This window comes from Callospermophilus lateralis, chromosome 2 (genome assembly GCF_048772815.1).
Source record: "Callospermophilus lateralis isolate mCalLat2 chromosome 2, mCalLat2.hap1, whole genome shotgun sequence".
NCBI lineage: Eukaryota > Metazoa > Chordata > Mammalia > Rodentia > Sciuridae > Callospermophilus > Callospermophilus lateralis.
The window spans coordinates 82,528,695-82,550,449 of record NC_135306.1 but is presented as its reverse complement, the minus strand read 5'-3'; the positions used below and the strand labels follow the sequence as shown (position 1 = coordinate 82,550,449).

Here is a 21,755-nt window from a genome sequence, read left to right as displayed (position 1 = left end):
GTGGTATCTAGTGTTCAGAGGGAGTGTTGAAAAGTAAAACCTAACTGCGAAAAGACAATTCTTTTAAAAAAACAAATCTCCAAGTACTTGCAATTTGAAATATACTTTTAATTTAAACCCAGAGGTCCACACATACTAGGCACATACTTTACCACTGAGCTGCATCCCAGGCCCAAATATACATCTTCATTGTTTTTTCTTTTCTTTTGGATCATCTGAATAATTGGTGATGGTTAATTGGACTTAACCAGCTTGTAAACCCCCTAGAATTACATTTTTATGCATTTATATATAAATATGTATATTTAGTATAAATTATTTTATACATTGACTATTTTTAATATTAATAATATTTATTAAATCAATATTATTTGGTTTACTTATTTATTAAACTACTTCAAGATGAATAGACAAATGTTGATGCATAATACATAAAATGTTCTTCAAAGAAGAGGACAGCCATGGGAATTAAAATTATATATACATATACTGTAACATATAATACATTGTGCTTAGCATCAGCCAAGCATTATACACAAGCAATAACGTGCTCACCTGGCATGCAGGGCGCTAGGTGCGATCCTCAGCACCACATAAAATTAAAGATGTTGTGTCCACTGAAACCTGAAAAATAAATATTAAAAAATTATCTCTCTTCTCTCTCTCTTAAAAAAAAATCCTTTAAAAAGAGCAGATTCCACTTCATTTTATAGATGAAGAATCTGGGGCACAGAGAACACATTTGCTTGCCCAAATTCACATGTCTAGTGACTCAGATCAGAACACATTTTCTGTAAAGGGCCAAGTAGTGAATATTTTAGTCTTTGAGCCACACAATCTCTGCCACTCTGGCCTTGTGGAATAATAGCAGCAATAAAAAGTACAGAAATGAATGAGCATACCTGTGTTTCAACCAAAGTTTATTTCTGGACAATGAAATTTAAATTTCATATAATTTTCACATGCCATAAAATATTCTCCCTTTTGATTATTTTTCAACCATTCACAAATATAAAACCTATTCCTAGTTCTCAAGCCATATAAACAGCCAAAAGTTTAAGTTTTCCCTTAAGCTGTAGTTTGACATAATTAAGAGGAAGAGCCAGGATTTGAACCCAGAAGCAAACCTTTATATATAGTCTTTATCATGATACTAAAAGTAAGTTAGGCCCTTTATAAAACATACAGCTGAATAGGAAGGAGAAAATAACAATCACCAATAAAAACCACAACTCAAAAGTAACCACCAACAATAGTTGATATTTTCTCTCATTCTTTTATCCACTGTTTTGCAGTATTAAATTTTATCATTCTGCTTTTTTAAAAGTTTTTTAGCTGTAGTTGGACACAATACCTTTATTTTATTTATTTTGTGTGATACTGAGGATCGAACCCAGTGCCTTGCATGTGCTAGGCAAGCCTTTGCCGCTGAGCCACAACCCCAACCCCTACTTTTTTATTTATTATAAGCATTTTCATGCTTCCACAGAAGCCACACAATTATAATAGTTTGATACATAGTAGTTCAATTTAAAAAGGCTAAAGGGAAATCCTTATTTTGAAAGAATTTTACAGCTCATGTTTTCATAAAGCACTTTTTATTAAGTGACCACTTGGTCACCTTTCATTTATCTGCCATTTATGTTGAGTTGGAGGATTTTTTAAAACAACTCAGCCTGAAGCAGGGATGTAGTGAAATGGCTTTCTAATGACCATTGTTCCTTTATTACCTAGATGACTCTAAACAAAAGGCTAATTTTCCCCACTTCCATTTTGTTGTAGGGACAAACCAGGCAAGGCACTGAAGATAGCAGGAAACAGTTTTATTTGTCTGCAGCCAGGTTCAGAGGGTACAGCCTTTGCTGTAATCAATCAATCCCCTGAACCCCAAGTTCAGGGAGTTTCAGAGTTTTATACCAGCATGTAAGGGGAGGGGCTCAGAAGTTCACAGTCTGCAGAAGTTCACATAAAGCAGCTTTTTCTTTCACTGTTCTGGGCATGTTAACTCTTCAAGGACAACACCTGAGAAGGGGGGAGCTTCTTCTCCCCTTTCTTTCCTCCCCCTGCCACCTGTTACCATGGAGCCCAATTGTAACTTATCTTAAAAATGTAGACATCTCTGTGAAGCCCAGCTCAAAGCCAGAGGCCTTTTTGCACATTTCTTCAAAGTACTATATTGGATGCGTTTGTTTTTTGTTGTTGTTGTTTTTTGTTTTTTTTTTATTAGTTGCTCAAGACAATACAATGATCTTGACATATCATACATTTGATTCAAATAGGGTATAACTCTCATTTTTCCACATGTACAGATTGCAGGATCACATTGGTTATACATCCATGTATATACATACAGCAATCCAGTGTCAGTTGTATTCTGCTGCCCTCCCTATCCCCCCTCCCCTCCCCTCTCATCACTATTCTACTGTGACACTTATCTTTGGATGCATTTGTGATAACTAGTAAGGGGGTGTTCAGCACCTGGAGTGCTGGTATCTTCTCGGCCAGTGGCCAAGTAAACAGGGTGAAAGGAAAATAGGAAGTTTATCTACATTGGACTCTTTTTCAGAGATTTTTTTGCTGACAGCCCTAAAATTAGTCATGGTGAAGAGGGCTTTCCTGTGGAGAAAGAGGGTACCACTTCAGTTTGTCCAAGTGGAAGACAGAGATAGTTGTATATACTGCACCTAACTTGTGCCTGGCTCACAGTAGTTGATAACTTGATAGGAACCAATTCTTACTTTCCCTGTTCTACCAACAACACTCCTTCCCTCAACACTATTCACAAGAAGAGAGCTATTTCACTAAGGTCTACAGAGAAAGTATCACGCCTGTGCACCACAAAAGTCTTCTCTCCAGAAGTGAACATGGAAAGCCAAGGATGGAAATCATTAGAAGGATAAAAGAGGTGGGTGGGCCTGAACCAGAAGCCTCCACTCCGCCCTTCTGGCCCCTCTGGCCCCACCCAATCTGGTTTCAACCCAAGTCATTCTGGAGATTATTATAGAAGTTTCCAAACTGAAGCAATGTCCAGATTTCCGCCACAGCAGCTGGCATTTTGACATCAGCAGAGACTGTTTTCTTTTACCCAGGTACCAAGGACCTTCAGATCAGACATCAGAGAATTCAGAGCCCAGATAGCTGGTGAACAGAACATGGAACTGACAAGTACAGCGGCCCCCAAAACCGAGGGCTACAGCAACACTGGCTTCCGGGTGAGCAGAACTTTCTTCTTCTGTTTGAAACCAAATAAATGAAAAAAAATGCTCTTTCCTTAGCCTCTTGGCAAGTTTCTTAAACTAAAGCAGTGGGATTACTGGGCCACTGTCAAGAATTTTAATGGCACACTTTAAGCCCACTATTTTCTTCTTGGTTTCTTTTGTGTTGACAAACCTGAAAAGTCTCTTTTAATGACTTAGGGTTGATCCAGACTTGCTCTGTTTCTAGGAAACAAAACTTCCTTCTCCTCCCTTTTTTTCCCCTTTGGCTCACAACATGGTTGCAGAATTTACCTGCAGGCATTCTTCTAAAGACTGGGGGGAATTCCATCTTGAATAGAGCAAGCATCTCAAACTCCTTCCTTCTAAACTAGGTCCCACAGCCCCTGTCTGATAGTGGCCCTGGTGCCTGCCCAAAACAGACTCTTGGCATCAACCCAAACTCACTGAGTGATTAATGCTGCTCATCCCAGGGTTGGGTGCCACAGTCCCAGAAGGAGGCGCATTAAAAACACAAGGCAGGGTTGGGGTGTAGCTCAGTGGTGGGGTGTAGCTTGCTTAGCATGCTCAAAGACCTGGATTCCATTCTCAGTGCTGCCTTAATGAATTAATTTAAAAATGAATTATCCCTTAAAAAAAAAAAAAAACAGGCTATTCCAATTTGGTGTAGGATGGGGATTTTCAGAGTTGTTCCTAGGTATGCTTCTTTTCCTGACCTGACACTTAGCATGACAACTTTGGAAAAGACACAAAATCTGCAATGAGCATGTGTGAGCAGCCCCTTGGGCCTCATGATCACTAGAAGGACAAAACAGAACTTCTGGGTTCTGTTTAAGAAAAAATAAGAAAAGAAGAAGGGGAAAAAGGACTTTGACATGAACCCTGATTCTACCTATAAGTTACTATCTCTCTGAGTCCCAGTATGTCTATTCAATAGTCACAGGACTATCCATCTGATAGTAAATGGGAGGAAAAACTTCTACCCTTTCAGGTGCAATTCCTAAGGCCTGTGAATTAAACAAATGAAAACTGAGTTAACAGGAAAAAGTATTACAAATTTTAGTAACTTTTTAAATTTCACCTGGGAACCTCACAAAAAAGTGAAAAGCCCAAAGAAGCAGTTAGACTTGAGAGTTTATGTATCATTTTAACAAAGGGTGTCACATTAGGAGAAGTGACTAGACAAAGGAAAGAGGTTTGGGGCTGTTCAGGCCAATAAATTTTGGGAAAGCAACTTGGAAATATATGGCAGGGGGGACGACTAATGGAAGATAAAGCTGATTCTGGGAAGGTTTGTTTTCCCATACTTACCACCAAGGATTGTTCTCCTCTTCCTTTTATGGGACAAAGAGACAAGGGAAATAATATGCCTTGCTTTTAGGAAGATGAGGGAGGGCAGAGTGCTCACTCATATCTGCTCCTTCTCCGTCACCTTAGTTCAAAATATTCTTCTGTGAGAATGGCATGTTTTAAAAGTGGCATACCCTGGTCCCCTGTGTGAATATTAAATGATGGAAGGGGGCACCAAGTATGAAACCTGTTATAAGTTAAGAGAGTGAAATGATGAGCTGTATGGGAGCAAAGCAGGTGTAATAGTGAGAAAAAAACTGGTGCACATCTCTGGATCTTGTATTTACCAGTGCTAAGAAGGGACAGCAATTCAAGGAGGCAGGAGACACTGCTTTTGCCCTTGAGAAGGAGAGCAGGCAGCCTGATGTGGTGGTGCACACTTGTATCCCAGCTGCTCAGGAGGCGGTGAGAGAGGTGTCTGGAGAAGTCAAGGAAGACAGAACTAGGGGGTTCACAGGAAAGACCCCTGGGGTGGCGGGAGCGGGGGGCATGGAAGATACCACAAACTCATTGCATTTGCCAAATAAGAGATTACTGGTGACCTAGGGCTGGGGGTGAAGAGGGGAAATTTGTGTTATGTGTGGGTATTAGACTAGGGAAAAAATGAAGGCAGAATGTATGCTCCTCTGGCAGGGGTAAGAGGAAAAGGCCGGGGGGTGGTAATTTAAATTGTTATTATTGTAAAAAATAACATACATAAAACCAAGTATACAACTTTTTTTTGATACTACAGATTAAACCCAAGGGTGCTTAAATATTGAGCTAGGTCTCCAGCCATTTGTTGTTGTTGTTGTTTTGGGGTTTGTTGTTGTTGTTGTTGTTTGTTTTTTTTGAGACACGGTCTTATTAAGTTGCTTAGGGCCTTACTAAATTGTTGATGCTTTGGGATCCTCCTGCCTCAGCCTCCCAAGCCCATGGGATTACAGGCATGCACGAATGCACCCGATTACCAGATATACGACTTCTTAAAAAGTGGACTATGACAGATCAGAGAACAGGGAATTGATACCCCTCAGTAGCCCCATCCCTACACATGCTCACTAGTACCTCCCTCCCCAACTTCATCCAGGACTAACCACTGTCCCAACTTGTTGTCCTAGTCCTCAACTTCTGAGTCCCCAAAGCAGCACTTGATTTTTTGAACTTTATATAACCAGAAACTTACAAAATATATTCTTTGCTTATCTTTGAACATACATGGAATTAAGCAGGATGAATTCTTTTGTATCTGGCTTCTTTTGCTTGGTTTTCAGCCATGGTGTTACAAGTGACTGCAATTATCCAGTTTTAAGAATATATAGTCCTCTGTCTAGTAAATATTCCACAATTTATGATTTTACTATTGTGGACATGGTTGTTATTACAGTTGAAAATTTTTGGAACTTCTACAGAAAACACAGCTGTGGATGCTCTTGGACATGCTTTCTGGAGCTCTGTGACAATTTAATCAGGATTGTGCTCAGGAGTAGAATGGTTAGGTCATCAGAGTACATATACACTTTCAGCTCTTACTAATAATGCCAAACTGTTTCCTAAATGACTGCACCAATTTACACGTCCATCAGCAGAGCGTGAGTTCCTGTTTATCCTCCACATCTTCACCAAAATTCAAATGGATTTTTAAATTTCAGCCATTTTGGTGGGTGTGTGGCCATACAGTCATGCATCAATCAACAGCGTCCTTCATACATCATTAGACAATTATGTTGGTGTGCAAACATCCCAGTGTGGACATAAGTGAAACTCCATGGTGTAGGCCAATTACTTGTCCTGGCCTCTTGATTCAATTGAGATGTAATAAACTCAAGGTGTACAACGTTGCTGCCAGTGTAACAGCACACTGTACAGTACACATTTCTATCTTTCTATTTTTTTTTTCTTTGTAATCACAAAGACCATGCTCTTAAAATAACAGCAACAACAACAAAAAAGCATAGTATAGTTGATATATAAACCAGTAGCAGTCTTTGTCATCATCGTCATTATTATCATGCACATTGTTGTGTGCACTGTGCTTCTCCACACTGACAGTGCAATCCATTTGTTTACACCAGCATTATTACAAACACAGAAGTGATTCCTCACACTGTGAAATCATGATAGCTACAACATCACAGGTTAATAAGCATTTTTCAGCTCTACTTCTGTCCTTTGGGACCACCATCACATATGTGGTCTGCCATTGACCAAAACATCATTATGCAGCACAGGACTGTACGTCATTGAGGTTTAAGTTAACTTTTCCCATGTTATTGATCATCTCATGCCAACTTTATAAAATACCTGTTCAAGTCTCCTGCCCATTTTCTCTACTGGATTTTGTGATTTGAAAAAGTTACTTAAGTGTTCTGGCTACAAGCCCTTTGGCAGTTATGATTTGCAAATGTCTTCTATCACCCTAAAGATGTCTTCCAGTCTTTAATGATTTATTTTGATGAACAAAAGTTAGTTATATCATGGTACCATTTGTCAGTTTCTTCTCTTTTCCTTTTCTTGCTTAAGGAAGTGGCTGAGTAGGGTGTGGCACGTGTCTGTAATGCCAGTGACTAAGAGGTTGAGGCAGGAGGACTGCAAATTGGAGGCCAACTTGGGCAACATAAAAAAACCCTGTCTCAAAATTTAAAAAATAAATAAAATAAAAAGAACTGGGGAGATAGCTCAGTGGTAGAGCTTCCCTAGATTCAATATTTAGTATCACAAAATAATAACAATAATAATAATGATTTTTAAAAATTGTAAAGCTTCTTATTTTCACATTGAGGTCTCTAGTCCCCTTGAAATTGAGGTTAATATGTATTGCAAGGTGAGAGTTGAGTTTTTTTGGTTTTTCTGAATTTATTTATTTATTTATACATACCAGGGACTGAACCCAAGGACAATTAATTAGCCCTTTTTAGTTTTCACTTTGAGACATGGTCTCGTCAAGTTGCTTGGGCCTCACTAAATGGCTGAGGCTAGTCTCAAACTTGTGATTCTCCTTCCTCAGCCTCCCAGGCACTGGGATTATAGGCATAAGCCACCATACCCAGGTGAATGTCCAAATATTTCAGCATAACTTTCTCAAAAGTTTTTTCTCCCCACTCCATAAATAGTTCTCAAGTATTCATATTTGGGGAAGGCTTTTATTTAGAATAAGGTGACTAAAAGTTTTTTCTAAACTAAAAGAAGGAAAGGAAGATCTGGAGAAGAGGAGAGTAGGTTAACAGGAAAGGAGATCACCTACATCTCAGAATCTTTAAAGATGAAAATTCAGGCAAGTTTTTGAAAGAGCACTTTTATTAAAAGGTTCCCTTAGGGTTCCATCTCTAATGTCCTCCCCAAGAAAAAGCATCACCTTGCTACAGATGCCCCTCAGAGGCACAGAGACTGCTGGCTCTGGAAGAATGATCGTTCTGAAAGAATGATCAAGGCTTGCCATCGGAGAAAATGCCCATTTATTGAGGAACAGCTCTGCATATTTGCTGCAGTCTGGCTGGGCACAATTCAGGAGCCACTTGTCAAAAGAAACAAACTTTATTTTTAGAACCACACACGCCAAACAAAACAGCTCCTCAGGAAAAACCTTCAGAGTCCAACTGCCACCGCCAGCTTCCCACAAGCCACTTCACCTCCCCCACTCCTCCTGCTCTTGAGGCTGATTGGCTGGGTCGAATGGGCAGAGCCAAAAAAAGTCCCCCAATGAGCAGCTCCGTGGTCTGAAAGGGCGGGGAAACAGTCCAATGAGCATCACCGCAGAGGAGCCAATCAGTTGGCAGCTAGAAGTTTTCTGGGGCCACTGTGAGCCAATCATCAACTGGCAGCTGGAAGTTTGCTGGCAGCTGGAAGTTTGTTGGGGCCCCTTCGGCTGTGGCTCTCAACACATATTTATAGAGCGGGGGCTGGTTTGACAGTTAAGACAGTTTAATGGTTGAAGGGTTTGACAGTTGGCATGGGGTGATTTTTGATTGGTTGGTAAGGATCATGTGACCCAGCAGGGATAGTCTGATTGGTGGGTAAGGATCATGTGAGCCAGCAGGGCTCACCATTGAATGGCAGGATCATGTGAGCTATCAGGGCTCACCATTGGACGGCTCTTCTTGGGGGATGGCGAAGTTAGTCTTTTGAGCCGGGGCTACTCCCAACATTCTCCCCTCTTTGTAATTAAATGAGAGTGGGCTTCGACTCATTCTGGCTGCTTCCTGCTGAAATGGGGCCATGTGGGAGAAAAAGAGGAGGGAAGTAAGGAGCCCCCACAGGAGGGCAGAGAAGACCAGTATAACTTCAGGAACCAGATCAACGAAGATTCCTTGCCACCACAGATCCATGATGATGTCAGTTCATTCGGCATAGGTCTCGACTGGAAGTATCATCAGTAGCCAGGAGTTGGTAATTCCTGAGGAGAAGCTGCTTAAAAGCTTGATTAGAAATTTTTTACCCACCTGAGTCTGAATGAACTTTATGATAAAGGGAACGAACAGGCATAGGGAGTTTTTATAGCCCAAATCTAATGGGGTCTCTGAGTCTGCAAGCTGCCTTGTTGGCACAAGAGGGGGTTAAGTGTTAAGCCTTGAGCGGGGGCTTGGGAGTTTGGGCTTGAAGCAAACAGATGATAAAAAACCAGACAGAGGGTTTGAGAAGCCAGGTCATCCTGCAGCTAACTTTGTTTGGCATGACCTGCAGAACAGCCTGTCCTGCACCTAACATCCTCAATTCCATTCTTCATTCCTAGCTCCCTCCCCTCTCTATTAAGGCTGCTCTTCAAACTTTCTCCTAACCAGGTGTACCAGCTTGCTTCTCTCTTTGCCTTTCTTGAAGGCGGCCAAGGGAGGATGTGGCCCATTGTTACCATATTTCCCTTTGAGAGCAATCAGCTCTCTCCAGGTTTTATGTAAAACACCTCAACTTTAAATACTGATACTTGAAATTCTTACAAAACTAGGAGGGTAAACAAAACACACATGTTCCTCCTTAGGCCCAGAAGGCAACTGGTAAAGTGCTCTCTTATGATCACACTTATTCAGGGGTTACCATGCTCTGGACACCTAAGTGGTTTGTCAGAAGGACAACACACAACAGTCCCACTACCGGCCAGATTCAAGCAAGTGTGTGTGTGTGTGGGGGGGTGTCTAGCTGGAGGGGACCCTTAGGGTCACTTGCCTTGAGTCTTCAGACATAGGGTGAAGGGAGAACCCAAGAGGGGCCAGAAATGAGGGGGAGCATTGACAAGAGTACTTAATGACAAGTGATGATTGTTGGTGGCTCTTCTGATGAAGGTGTAGGAGTGCTGGGCTTAAGCCTGGAAATATGAATCCATGGATAAGTTGGTTATTAGGTAGTTTGAGTTTGGCTGCCAAGGGAGTGCACATAGTCACCTGAGCAGGACCCTCCCACTTTGGTCTTAGAGGGAGCTTTTCCCCTGGTGGGCAATAGTAAACAAGTTGACCAGGTGTTAAAGAAGTAGGGTTTTGAGAGAGACTGGGGTCAGGAAGGAGCCAGTCTTGATAGCACCAGAGTTCAGAGCGTAGATGGAAGAGGAGGGGCAGGGTACAGGTTTCAGAGATGGGTAGGGGTTCTGTAGGCAATCCAGGAGGAATGAGGGGACAGCCATACATGACTTCCAAAGGTGAGAGATTAGAAGGCTTCTTTGGCAAGGCCCTAATGCGCAATAAAGCCAAGGGGATCACCTTTACCCAGTGAGCTTGGTGAGCTTGGTGAGGGTCCCTTTAAGGGACTGATTGGTCCTTTCAACCTTTCCAGAAGCCTGGGGGCAGTAAGAGCAATGGAAATGCCAAGGGAGTGATAGCATGTGAGCCAGTCCCTGAGTTATGCGAGGTGAATTCTGGGCCATTGTTTGATTGGATAGAAGTGGGCATCCCGAAACAGGGGATTATGTGAGTCAACTACCGTAGAGGCCTGCTTGTTAGAAGTGGGGAAGGCTTGGTTTTTATTTGGGGCATGTTGGTGAAATCAATCTGCCAGTCTGAAGCCGGGGTATGACCGCAGGCCTAATAAGAAGGGAAAGGTTTAGGTTTTAATGGAGTATTGATATTGGTTCTCTAGCAGATCTGACAAGCGGAAGTGATCTTTTGCAGGAGGGTCTTATCACATGGGGAAAGAGTGAAAAAGAAGTGAAGGAAAGTAGTGAGACTCTGTGGACTAGAATGAAATAGAGAATGAAGAAACTGGAAGAGTTGTTGGGGATCTTTGGGCCGATCCCCGGTGGTAACGAAGAGTAGCGGAGAGGAGGTAAAGCTCTGTAGGGTGGCTGATCGAGCCGCTTGAACGGCCTTGGAATCCCCCATAGCATTAAGGGAGGAGTCAGTTTGGTGGGCCTTGCAATGGATTATTCCCAGTTTGGAAGGCAGCCTGGAGGCTCGTAGTAGGCCAGAAATAAGTGTGGAATTAATGACTGCCGTCCCTCTGGTGGTCAATAGCCCCCTTTCTTTCCAAATGGCTGCGTGGGAGATCAGGATACGGAAGACGTATTTGGAATCTGTATATATCCCTTTGCTAGCTCACATGCCCTTGTGGCAGCTATGAGTTCAGCTTGTTGGTTGGTGGTATTGGGTGGGAGAGGTTTTGCCTCTATGATGGATGAAAGGGAAAGACAGCATACCCCGCCACTTTAACCCCTTTGTGTATAAAGGAGCTACCATCTGAGAACCAGATGAGGTCCGAAGAGGGCAGGGGTCCCTCAGAAATGGTGGTAGGGCAGGGTAAAATCGTCTCTAATACCTCCAGACATTTGTGGATGGGATCTTTTGAGGGAGAAGATGGGAGGAGGGAGGCAGGGTTTAATGGAGAGCAGGGCTGAAAAGAGATGGAGGGATTTTCAAGGAGAGACAAGGAGGGATAGAACCCTGGAAGGAGGAAGTGACTGTAGCCCCTTGTAAGTGAGGAAATCCTTTAGATGGTGAGGAGATGAGATGGTTAGCAGGGAGCCAAAGATAAGCTTGTGTGCTTCTTTCTGGAGGTCAGGGCCACTGCTAGGGCTCTGAGGCATGGGGGCCAGCCCCTGATGGTGGGGTCAAACTGTTTAGATAGGTAGGCCACTAGTGCAAATGTGGGGCCATATTCCTAACCCAGAATGCCAAGACTTTGTCCCTGTGTTTACATAGAGGGTGAAGGGTTGGGAGAGGTCAGAGAGATGCAAGGCGGGTGCCCAGAGGAGGGCTTTTTAAAGGGCCTCCCTACCGCTGGGAGTAGGGGTTCATCTTGGGGGCCCTTGGCCAGATTATATAGCGGCCTGGCAAGGAGGGAGAAATTCAAAAGTAATCCAGGCCTTGAAGTACCCAGTCAAACCCAAGAAGGAGAGTCATCTTTAGTCTTTGGTGTAGGTATAGACACAAGCTGTTTTCTGTCTGCTGTAATGGCCTTTTTCCCTTGAGAGATAGAGAACCCTAGATACATACTATTTGGGCCTTTTGTGGAGAGGCCCCATATCCCTTTAAGGCCAAGAAATTAAGTAGGAGAACTCTGTCATCTGTTGAGCGCCCTTTGGACGGGCTAGAAGAATTTGTAGAGGTTTGCAAGAGGTGCAGAGAGCAGGATTGGATCAGAGCAAGAAGAAAGCCTGGAAGAGATCTCTTAGAATGGAGGGATCCAAGGACCCAAAAAGGGGCCATCTGCTTTGGTTGTCTAAGGGATAAGTGGGCCAGGCCTAGGTGCTATATTTGATCCAAGAGGCATTGTAGGGGAGAGTCAACTGGCAAAAAGGACACATTACCCATGTAAAGAGGAGGGAAGAGGATGCAGAAAAGGAGGAAACTAATTTATTGGCAAAAGGGGCGTCCCCGCTAGAGCAAAAAAATCAGGAGTGCCTAAGTGGCAGGTTTGAGCTGCAGAGATTTGTGGTCTCCGAATCCTGATAGTCGAAGCTCTTGTCCTGGTCAGAGCCAGAGCCATGGGAGACCTTGGCCAAGGCTTTTCAGGACCCCTCCTGGAGAGGCCAGATACTCCCAGGGCCATAAAGAGAGGAGAGGAAAGGGTGGGTGAACATCTCTCTAGCGGCCGAGTCTTAAAGGTGAGAGGACTAGGACTGCCCAAGGAAGGAGTCCCTGAAGACCACTGTAGCCTTAAAGGCTGTGGTGGGGTGCTTTCCTCCCTGCAGGTGGGCAAAGAGATTTGCCGGACGATTATCAACATATTGCAAGAGGGTGGATTCGGGCACTGGGGTCCAAAGAAGTGTGAACTATCTCAAAATCCCTGAGGAAGGACAGTCCAGGTTAAAGGCAAAAAGATATCCTTTAAATCTATGAGAAGTGGGTGGCAGTGTGGGGGATCTGAGACAGCAGAGTGTATGGGTTTGGAACCAAAGGATATATGGGCCTAAAGGAGGTGTTGATGAGTCAGCTTTTTTACCACTAGTATGGGAGTATTGTAAAGGGAATGAGCAGGATGGAGGTACCCCTTGCTAAGAAGGTCCTGAATAATAGGTTGTAGGCCCAGAAGAGCTTTTGTGGACAGGGGGTATTGAGCCTGATTGGGGAAGGTGTTAGGATCTTTGAGATGAATGTTAACTGGTGGGCAGGAAATGGTGGAGGGGGTGTGAGTATCCCATACAATTGGGTCAACCAGGTTAGTATGGTATTTCATGTCAGCCTCACAAGTGGAGCAGAATGACCAGTCTTCTACCAAAAGAGCCAGAAAAGATGAATAGGCCAATTCTGGGGCCTGACTGATGCCAGGAGCCTGGATGTTGATTGTTGTATTGAATTTAGAGAGAATATCTCGGCTGAGCAAAGGAACTGGACATTGGGGCATAACTAGGAACGTCTGAGAGAATGGGAAGTTGTCTATGGAACAGAGTAATAGGGGAGTCTTTCTTGGGTAGATGGTCCTTCCTCCTACCCCGACAATAGGAGAGGTGGATGGCACTGTTTGCCCCCAGAATTCTGTCAGGACTGAGAAGGTAGCCCTGATGTCAAGGAGAAAGTCAACCTTGCGTCCATCCACCTGAATCCGTACCCTGGGTTCCTGTCTATTGATTGTTATGGCAGGGACAAGGACCCAAGGCACCGTCAATCGATTGCCATGCCCAGAAGGTCGGAGGGTTCCCTGGCCATAGGCCTCCTACAGGATCTAGGACAGTCAGAGCCCCAATGACCTTGTTGCTGACATTTAGGGCATGGAGTACGTGGAGTGCGTGGTGCGGGGCATGCCCTGGCCCAATGTCCCTCCTTGCCACACTTGAAGCAGGCACGGGATCTAGGTTACTGCTGAAGGGCTTTTGTAAGCTGATCTAGAAATTCCGATGGGGTCTCTTATAATTTTTGGAAATTGATGGCTTTATGTGCCGCTTTTTTTGAACCCAGCAATAATACACGTGGAGAATCAGTCCCTACTCTGTATGCCAGCTTGTGTATTATAATCCCAGTTGGGAGTTTGATCTGGGGCAGCAAGTGGCCCCGGAGGGTGATTGGGATTAACTCGGTGAGTTTCATCCGCCTGGGCTCTGGCAAGTTCCCAGACTCTGTTATGTTCCTCAAGAAGGAGAGTATTAGCCAACAACATATAAGTGAGGCTATAAGCCTGGAGGACCCATTGAAACTCTCTTCTGTGGTGAATGAGCCCAAACTTCGCTCGAGTTGCGTGAGGTCATTCATAGAGAATGGGACGTGTACCTGGATAATGTCCTCAGGTCCAGCAACCTCTCTTAAGGGGGCCATGGTTTGTGGAACTAGGGAATGGGACCTAGTTTGGGGGGAACTAAAGGTGTCAGCCAAGTCAGAGGGAGCACCTGAGGGCTGGACAGAGCTAATGGGGGAGGTCAGTAGGGAAGGGGTTGATCTGCTGGATAGGTCGGGGTGAGAATGAAGAAGAGAAAAAGCCTCAACGTCTCCTTCCACTTTTTCCAGCGCTCGCAGAAGTTAAACAGATCTCTGAGAATTGCGGGGTCTAGGGATCCTCCTGGGGGCCATTGACTTTGATTGTCTAATTGATAGTAAGGCCAATCTTGTGTGTAGAATTTAATAAGGGGGAGTCTGCAGGGAGGGAAGAAGAGGCCCCCATAGTTTAGGAGAGGGACAAGGGTGGTTAAGAGAGAGAGAGAGAGAGGAGTGCCTGTTCTTCCACTCCTCAGGACCTCCTGCTCATGAAATGGGTTCCAGAAAGTTCACTGTGACCATGAAGGTCATGGTGGGGTGCGTTCTCTCCTCCAGATCGGGTGTCAGAGGTTTGCTGGACAATCACGGTCAAAGCCCCTTCGTAGCCTGTCTGAAGTTGGATACCCAATAGGGGAACTCACCTGCTGAAGAGCCAGTGTTGTGTGAGTAGCAGCAGCACTCAAAAGAGTGGATGAGGATGGCAAGCCTTGAGAGAGGGGACTCTCGAGCAGCGAGGCATTCCCATACTGGGTTTTGGCACCAATGAAAGAAGGATCGAGGCTTGCCGTTGGAGAAAATGCCCGTTTATTGAGGAACAGCTCTGCATATTTATAGAGCCGGGGGTGGTTTGACAGTTGTGAAAGTTTAATGGTTGAAGGGTTTGACAGTTGGCATGGGGTGCTTTTTGATTGGTGGGTAAGGATAATGTGAGCCAGCAGGGCTAGTCTGATTGGTGGGTAAGGATCATGTGAGCCAGCAGTGCTCGCCATTGGATGGCAGGATCATGTGAGCCAGCAGGGCTCACCATTGGACGGCTCTTCTTGGGGGATAGGGAAATTAGTCTTTGGAGCCAGGGCAACTTCCAACAGAACCCACTTAAGAAAGTCTAGGGGCAGGACTAGACTGGGCCTCCACTGCACAGAGAAATGGCTGAGTTACTCAGTGATTTGCCTGGTGAGCCAGTCATGCTGACAGCTCAGAGGAAGGGTTTGTTAAATGAAGATTGAAATTCTCAGCATCTCTGGAACATTGGCATAAATTTCTCAAGCAGATACTATGAGTATAAAAGTTCTGAGGTTCTGGACACCGTCTTACATGCCTGTAATCTCAGCAATTTAGGAGGCTGATGCAGGAGGATTGTAAATTTCAAGCTAGCCTTGACAATTTAGCAGAGCCATATCTCAAAATAAAAATTAAAAATGTTTTAAAGGAATGGTGGTATGGCTCAGTGGTGGATTACTACTGGTTCAATTCCCTGAATTGGAAAAAATAGTAATATATATTATTTCTGAGGTTGAAAATAATTATTCAAAGTAAAGGGAAAGGACACTGTTTCTCCTTAAGACACTATGACACTATTTTGGGAGGTCAACATGGGTCACACTCAGGTTGAGTAGTTTTACACATCTCTCAGGATGAGCTGGACTAGAGTTACCTAGATGCCTTTTCACAACTGAAATAAAGTACAGAAAACATAAAACAATAATTTACTTTTGTGATGGAAGTTTTAAAAATACATCTTCTTTCCTCAAACGTGCATGATTGCACTCACACTTATTTCTAGGAGAAAAACACCAAAGTGACAATAACCAAAGTCACTTTCATGACAGCCCAGAGAAAAAGTATTTAGAGATCTAGTATTTTCCTCATTGAAACATTCCTGAAGTGATTTCCTTTAAAAGAGGAGACGCTTACTTATCAGTAATTGAGACATAGAAAAGAAAACAGGAAATCATTAATAATGTGAACAGTCTAAGGTACTTGCTGTGGGCTGAAGGCAGAAACATCTAAGAGATACATAGCATAAGCTACATAAACAATTTAATTTTTTGGTACCAATCCATTAGAAGTGTAAGATGAAACAAAAAGGCTGATTTTAACTATATTTTACTTACATTTTACATTTGTTTCATACCAAGTCTTTGAAATCCAGTGTGATTTTTTGTATCCACATGTCAACATTAACGCTAAATTTTTATCAGGAATACTTGATCTGTATTTAGATTTCATAAAATGTGTAATTACAAAAGTAGATTCATAAGCAAGTTGTTCCAAACATACTTAAATGTTTTCTAATCAATTAATCTAGTGTTTATTTTTCAATTTAAACTTAAGTTAGTCAGAATTAAATTCAGGGCATCTGTCACACTAGTCACATTTCAAGTATTTAGCAACCACTTGTGGCTGGTGACTATTGCACTGATGACTCAAGGAAGGTACATGTTTCTTGGGTTTTCAATTTAAAAAAATAAAAATCTGATTATCTTTGACCTTTAAGGATCTGACCATCAAGTTCATGCCATAAACTAAAAGAAAGTAACAACATTAGGGATGTTTCTCTGTAAGATTAGTAGTAAGGACTGGGAATGTGGCTCAGAGGTAATATTTGCCTACAACTGATGAGGCTCTGCACTCAATCCCCAGCACTCCTCTCCACCAAAAAAATAGTCAGTAGCAATATTTCCTTTTTTCATTCCTAATTTTAGTTATTTTTCTTTTTTCATCTCTTCTCCCTCCCTTGGGGCAGAGGTTTTTCTTTGTTGGGAAATTTATGATTACTGATTCAATATCCACATTTTTTATAGGTCTGTTGAGATTTTTATTTCTTCTTGAGTCAGTTCAGGTAATGTGTATGTTTTTGTGAAGTTGTCTATTTCATCCAGGTTATCTAATTTGTTGTTGTATAATTATTCATGACATTCTCTCCCTCCCCCGACTCTTTTTTTTTTTTTTTTTTTTTTTTTTTTTGTCAGTACTGGGGACTAAATCCAGGGCTGCTATACCACTGAGTTACATCCTTCCAGCCTTTTTATTTTTTATTTCAAGACAGAGTATCACTAAATAGCTGAGTCTGCCATAGACTTTCTTTTTTTTTTTATTAGTTGCTCAAGACAAAACAATGATCTTGACATATCATACATTTGATTCAAATAGGGTATGAATTCTCATTTTTCCATGTGTACAGATTGCAGGATCACCTTGGTTTTACATCCATGTGTATACATATAGCAATCCTAGTGTCAGTTGTATTCTGCTGCCCTCCCTATCCCCCCCTCCCCTCCCCTCCCCTCCCATCACTATTCTCTACCCATTCTAGTGTGACACTTATCTCTCTCTCCTTTTTTTTCTTCCCTTCCCCCTCACACCATCATGTATGTATTTTGTGAACCCATGAGGGTCTCCTTCCGTCTTCCGTGCAATTCCCCTTCTCCCTCCCTTTCCCTCCCTCCTCTTTTCCTTGTTTCATGGTAATCTTCTTCTCATGCTCTTCCTTCCTACTCTGTTTTGAGTCACTTCCCTTATATCAGAGAAGACATTCAGCATTTGTTTTTTAGGGATTGGCTAAGTTTGCTTAGCATAATCTGCTCTATTGCCATCCATTTCCCTGCAAATGCCATGATTTTGTTATTTTATAATGCTGAGTAATATTCCATTGTGTATAAATGCCACATTTTTAATCCATTCATCTGTTGAAGGGCATCTGGGTTGGTTCCACCATCTAGCTATTATGAATTGTGCTGCTATGAACATTGATGTAGCTGTGTCCCTGTAGTATGCTCTTTTTAGGTCTTTTGGGTATAGTCTGAGAAGGGGAGTAGCTGGGTCAAATGGTGGTTCCATTCCCAGATTTCCAAGGAATCTCCATACTGCTCTCCAAATTGGCTGCACCAGTTTGCAGTCTCACCAGCAATGCATAAGTGTACCTTTTTCCCCACATCCTCGCCAGCACTTGTTATTGTTTGACTTCATAATGGCTCCTTTCTTACTGGAGTGAGATCGTATCTTAGAGTGGTTTTAATTTGCATTTCTCTGATAGCTAGAGATGGTGAGCATTTTTTTGTGTACTTGTTGATTGATTGTATATCCATCCTCCTCTGTGAAATGTCTGTTTAGATATTTGGTCATTTGTTGATTGGGTTATTTGTTTTTTTGTTATTGTTTAACTTTTTGAGTTCTTTGTATACTCTGGAGATTAGCACTCTATCTGAAATGTGAGGGGTAAAAATTTGCTCCCATGATGTAGGCTCCCTATTTACCTCACTTATTATTTCTCTTGCTGAGAAAAAACTTTTTAGTTTGAATATGTCCCATTTGTTGATTCTTGATTTTAACTCTTGTGCTATAGGTGTCCTATTAAGGAATTTGGAGCCCGACCCCACGAGATGGAGATTAGGGCCAACTTTTTCTTCTATTGGATGCAGAGTCTCTGGTTTTATTCCTAGCTCCTTGATCCATTTTGAGTTAACTTTTGTGCATGGTGAGAGAAAGGGATTCAATTTCATTTTGTTGAATATAGATTTCCAGTTTTCCCAGCACCATTTGTTGAAGGTGTTATCCTTTCTCCATTGCATGCTTTTAGTACCTTTTTCTAATATAAGGTAGTTGTAATTTTGTGGATTGGTCTCTGTGTCCTCTATTCTGTACCATTGGTCTACCCGCCTGTTTTGGTACCAGTACCATGCTGTTTTTGTTACTATTGCTCTATAGCATAGTTTGAAATCTGGTATCGCTATACCACCTGTTTTACTCTTCCTGCTTAGAATTGCTTTAGCTATTCTGAGTCTTTTATTTCTCCAGATGAATTTCATGATTGCTTTTTCTATATCTGTGAGGAATGCCATTGGGATTTTGATTGGCATTGCATTAAACCTATAGAGTACATTTGGTAGTATGGCCATTTTAATGATATTAATTCTGCCTATCCATGAGCAAGGTATATCTTTCCATCTTCTAAGGTCTTCTTCTATTTCCCTCTTTAGTGTTCTGTAGTTTTCATTGTAAAGGTCTTTTACCTCTTTTGTTAGGATGATTCCCAAATATTTTTTTTTTGAGAATATTATGAATGGGGTGGTTGTCCTGATTTCCCTTTCAGAGGGTTCATCACTGATATACAGGAATGCTTTAGACTTATGAGTGTTGATTTTATATCCCGCCACTTTGCTGAATTCATTTACTAGTTCTAGAAGTTTTTTGGTAGAACCTTTTGGGTCCGTTAGGTACAGGATCATGTCATCTGCAAATAGTGCTAATTTCAATTCTTCTTTTCCTATTTTTATGCCCTTAATTTCTATCGTCTATCTTATTGCTATGGCCAGGGTTTCAAGAACTATGTTGAATAGGAGTGGTGAGAGAGGGCATCCCTGTCTTGTTCCAGATTTTAGAGGGAATGCCTTCAATTTTTCTCCATTTAGAATGTTGCTAGCCTGAGGCTTAGCATAAATAGCTTTTACAATGTTGAGGTAAGTTCCTGTTATGCCTAGTTTTTCTAATGTTTTGAACATAAAGGGATGTTGTATTTTGTCAAAAGCTTTTTCTGTGTCAATCAAGATGACCATATGGTTTTTATCTTTAAGTCTATTGATGTGGTGGGTTACATTCATTGATTTCCATATATTGAAGCAGCCTTGCATCCCAGGGATAAATCCTACTTGATCATGGTGCACAATCTTTTTGATATATTTTTGTATCCGATTTGCCAGAATTTTATTGAGGATTTTTGCATCTATGTTCATTAGAGATATTGGTCTGTAGTTTTCTTTCTTTGAAGTGTCCTTATCTGGTTTAGGAATCAGGGTGATGTTGGCCTTGTGGAATGAATTTGGAAGTACTCCCTCTTTTTCTATTTTGTGAAATAGCTTGAGAAGTATCAGTATTAGTTCTTCTTTAAAGGTTTTGTAAAACTCTGCTGTATACCCATCCGGTCCTGGGCTTTTCTTGGTTGGTATTCTTTCGATGGCTTCTTCTATTTCCTCAATTGATATTGGTCTTTTTAAGTTGTGTATATCCTCTTGACTCAATGTGGGCAGATCATATGACTTCAGAAATTTATTGATGCCTTCACTATCTTCTATTTTATTGGCGTATAAGGTTTCAAAATAATTTCTAATTATCTTCTGTATTTCTGTAGTGTCTGTTGTGATATTGCCTTTTTCATCCCATTTGCTAGTAATTTGAGTTCTCTCTCTTCTTCTCTTCATTAGCATAGCTAAGGGTCTGTTGATCTTATTTATTTTTTCGAAGAACCAACTTTTAGTTTTATCAATTTTTTCAATTGTTTCTTTTATTTAAATTTCATTGATTTCAGCTCTGACTTTAATTATTTCTTGCCTTCTACTACATTTGCTGTTGTTTTGCTCTTCTTTTTCAAGGGCTTTGAGATGAAGTGTGAGATCATTTATTTGTTGGTTTTTCCTTTTTTTTGAGGAATGAGCTCCAAGCAATGAATTTTCCTCTTAGAACAGTGTTCATTGTGTCCCATAGATTCTGATATTTTGTATTTGTATTTTCACTTATCTCAATGAATTTTTAAATTTCTCCCTTGAGGTCTTCTGTAACCCATTGATCATTCAGTAACATATTGTTCATTCTCCAAGTGGTGTAGGGTTTTTCCCTTCTCCAGTTTCATTCCATTATGATCAGATAAGATGCATGGTATTATCTCTACTCCTTTATAATTGCTAAGAGTTGCCCTATGGCATAATATATGGGCTAGTTTTGAGAAAGATCCATGTGCTGCTGAGAAAAAAGAATATCTGCTTGCTGATGGTTGATATATCCTATATATGTCAGTTAAGTCTAGGTTATTAATTGTGTTATTGAGTTCTATAGTTTCTTTATTCAGCTTTTGTTTGGAAGATCTGTCCAGTGGTGAGAGAGGTGTATTGAAGTCACCCGTAATTATTGTGTTGTGGTCAATTTGTCCCTTGAACTTGAGGAGAGTTTGTTTTATGAACATAGCAGCACCATTGTTTGGGGAATATAAATTGATAATTTTTATGTCTTGTTGGTGAATGGTTCCCTTTAACAGTATATAGTGTCCTTCTTTATCCCTTTTGATTAATTTATGCTTAAAGTCGATTTTATTTGATATGCATATAGACACCCCTGCTTGCTTCCGAGGTCCATGTGCGTGGTATGATTTTTCCCAGCCTTTCACTGTCAGCCTGTGTGTGTCTTTTCCTATCAGATGAGTCTCCCGAAGGCAGCATATTGTTGGATCTGCTAGCCTATGTCATTTAATTGGTGAGTTTAAGCCATTAACATTTAGAGTTACTATTGATATATGGTTTGTACTTCCAGTCATGTTTGTTTATTTATTTAATTATTTTTAAATTTTGGTTTGTTTTTCCTCTTTGATTAGTTTTTCATCCCCCCGCCCCATCTTTACTGAGGTACTTCCCACTGTTGTTTTTTGTTGTTGTTTTTCATTTTCCCTTCGTGTAGTGTTTTGCCCAAAATGCTTTGCAGTGCTGGTTTTCTGGCTGTGAATTCTTTTAACTTTTGTTTATCATGGAAGATTTCTATTTCATTGTCAAACCTGAAGCTTAGTTTTGCTGGATACAAAATTCTTGGTTGGCACCCATTATCTTTCAGCATTTGAAAAACG

General features: G+C 41.6%; 1 protein-coding gene across 3 annotated transcripts in view; it reads left to right on the top strand.

Annotated features, from left to right (window-relative positions):
* Positions 1-21,755, top strand: part of LOC143392528 (solute carrier family 28 member 3-like) — a 109,329-nt gene that overhangs the window by 27,891 nt on the left and 59,683 nt on the right. For all 3 annotated transcript variants that reach the window (XM_076846125.2, XM_076846126.2, XM_076846128.2), the window contains exon 2: positions 3,090-3,212. In XM_076846125.2, the coding sequence (XP_076702240.2) occupies positions 3,090-3,212 (123 nt within the window). The remainder of the gene's footprint in view (positions 1-3,089; positions 3,213-21,755) is intronic.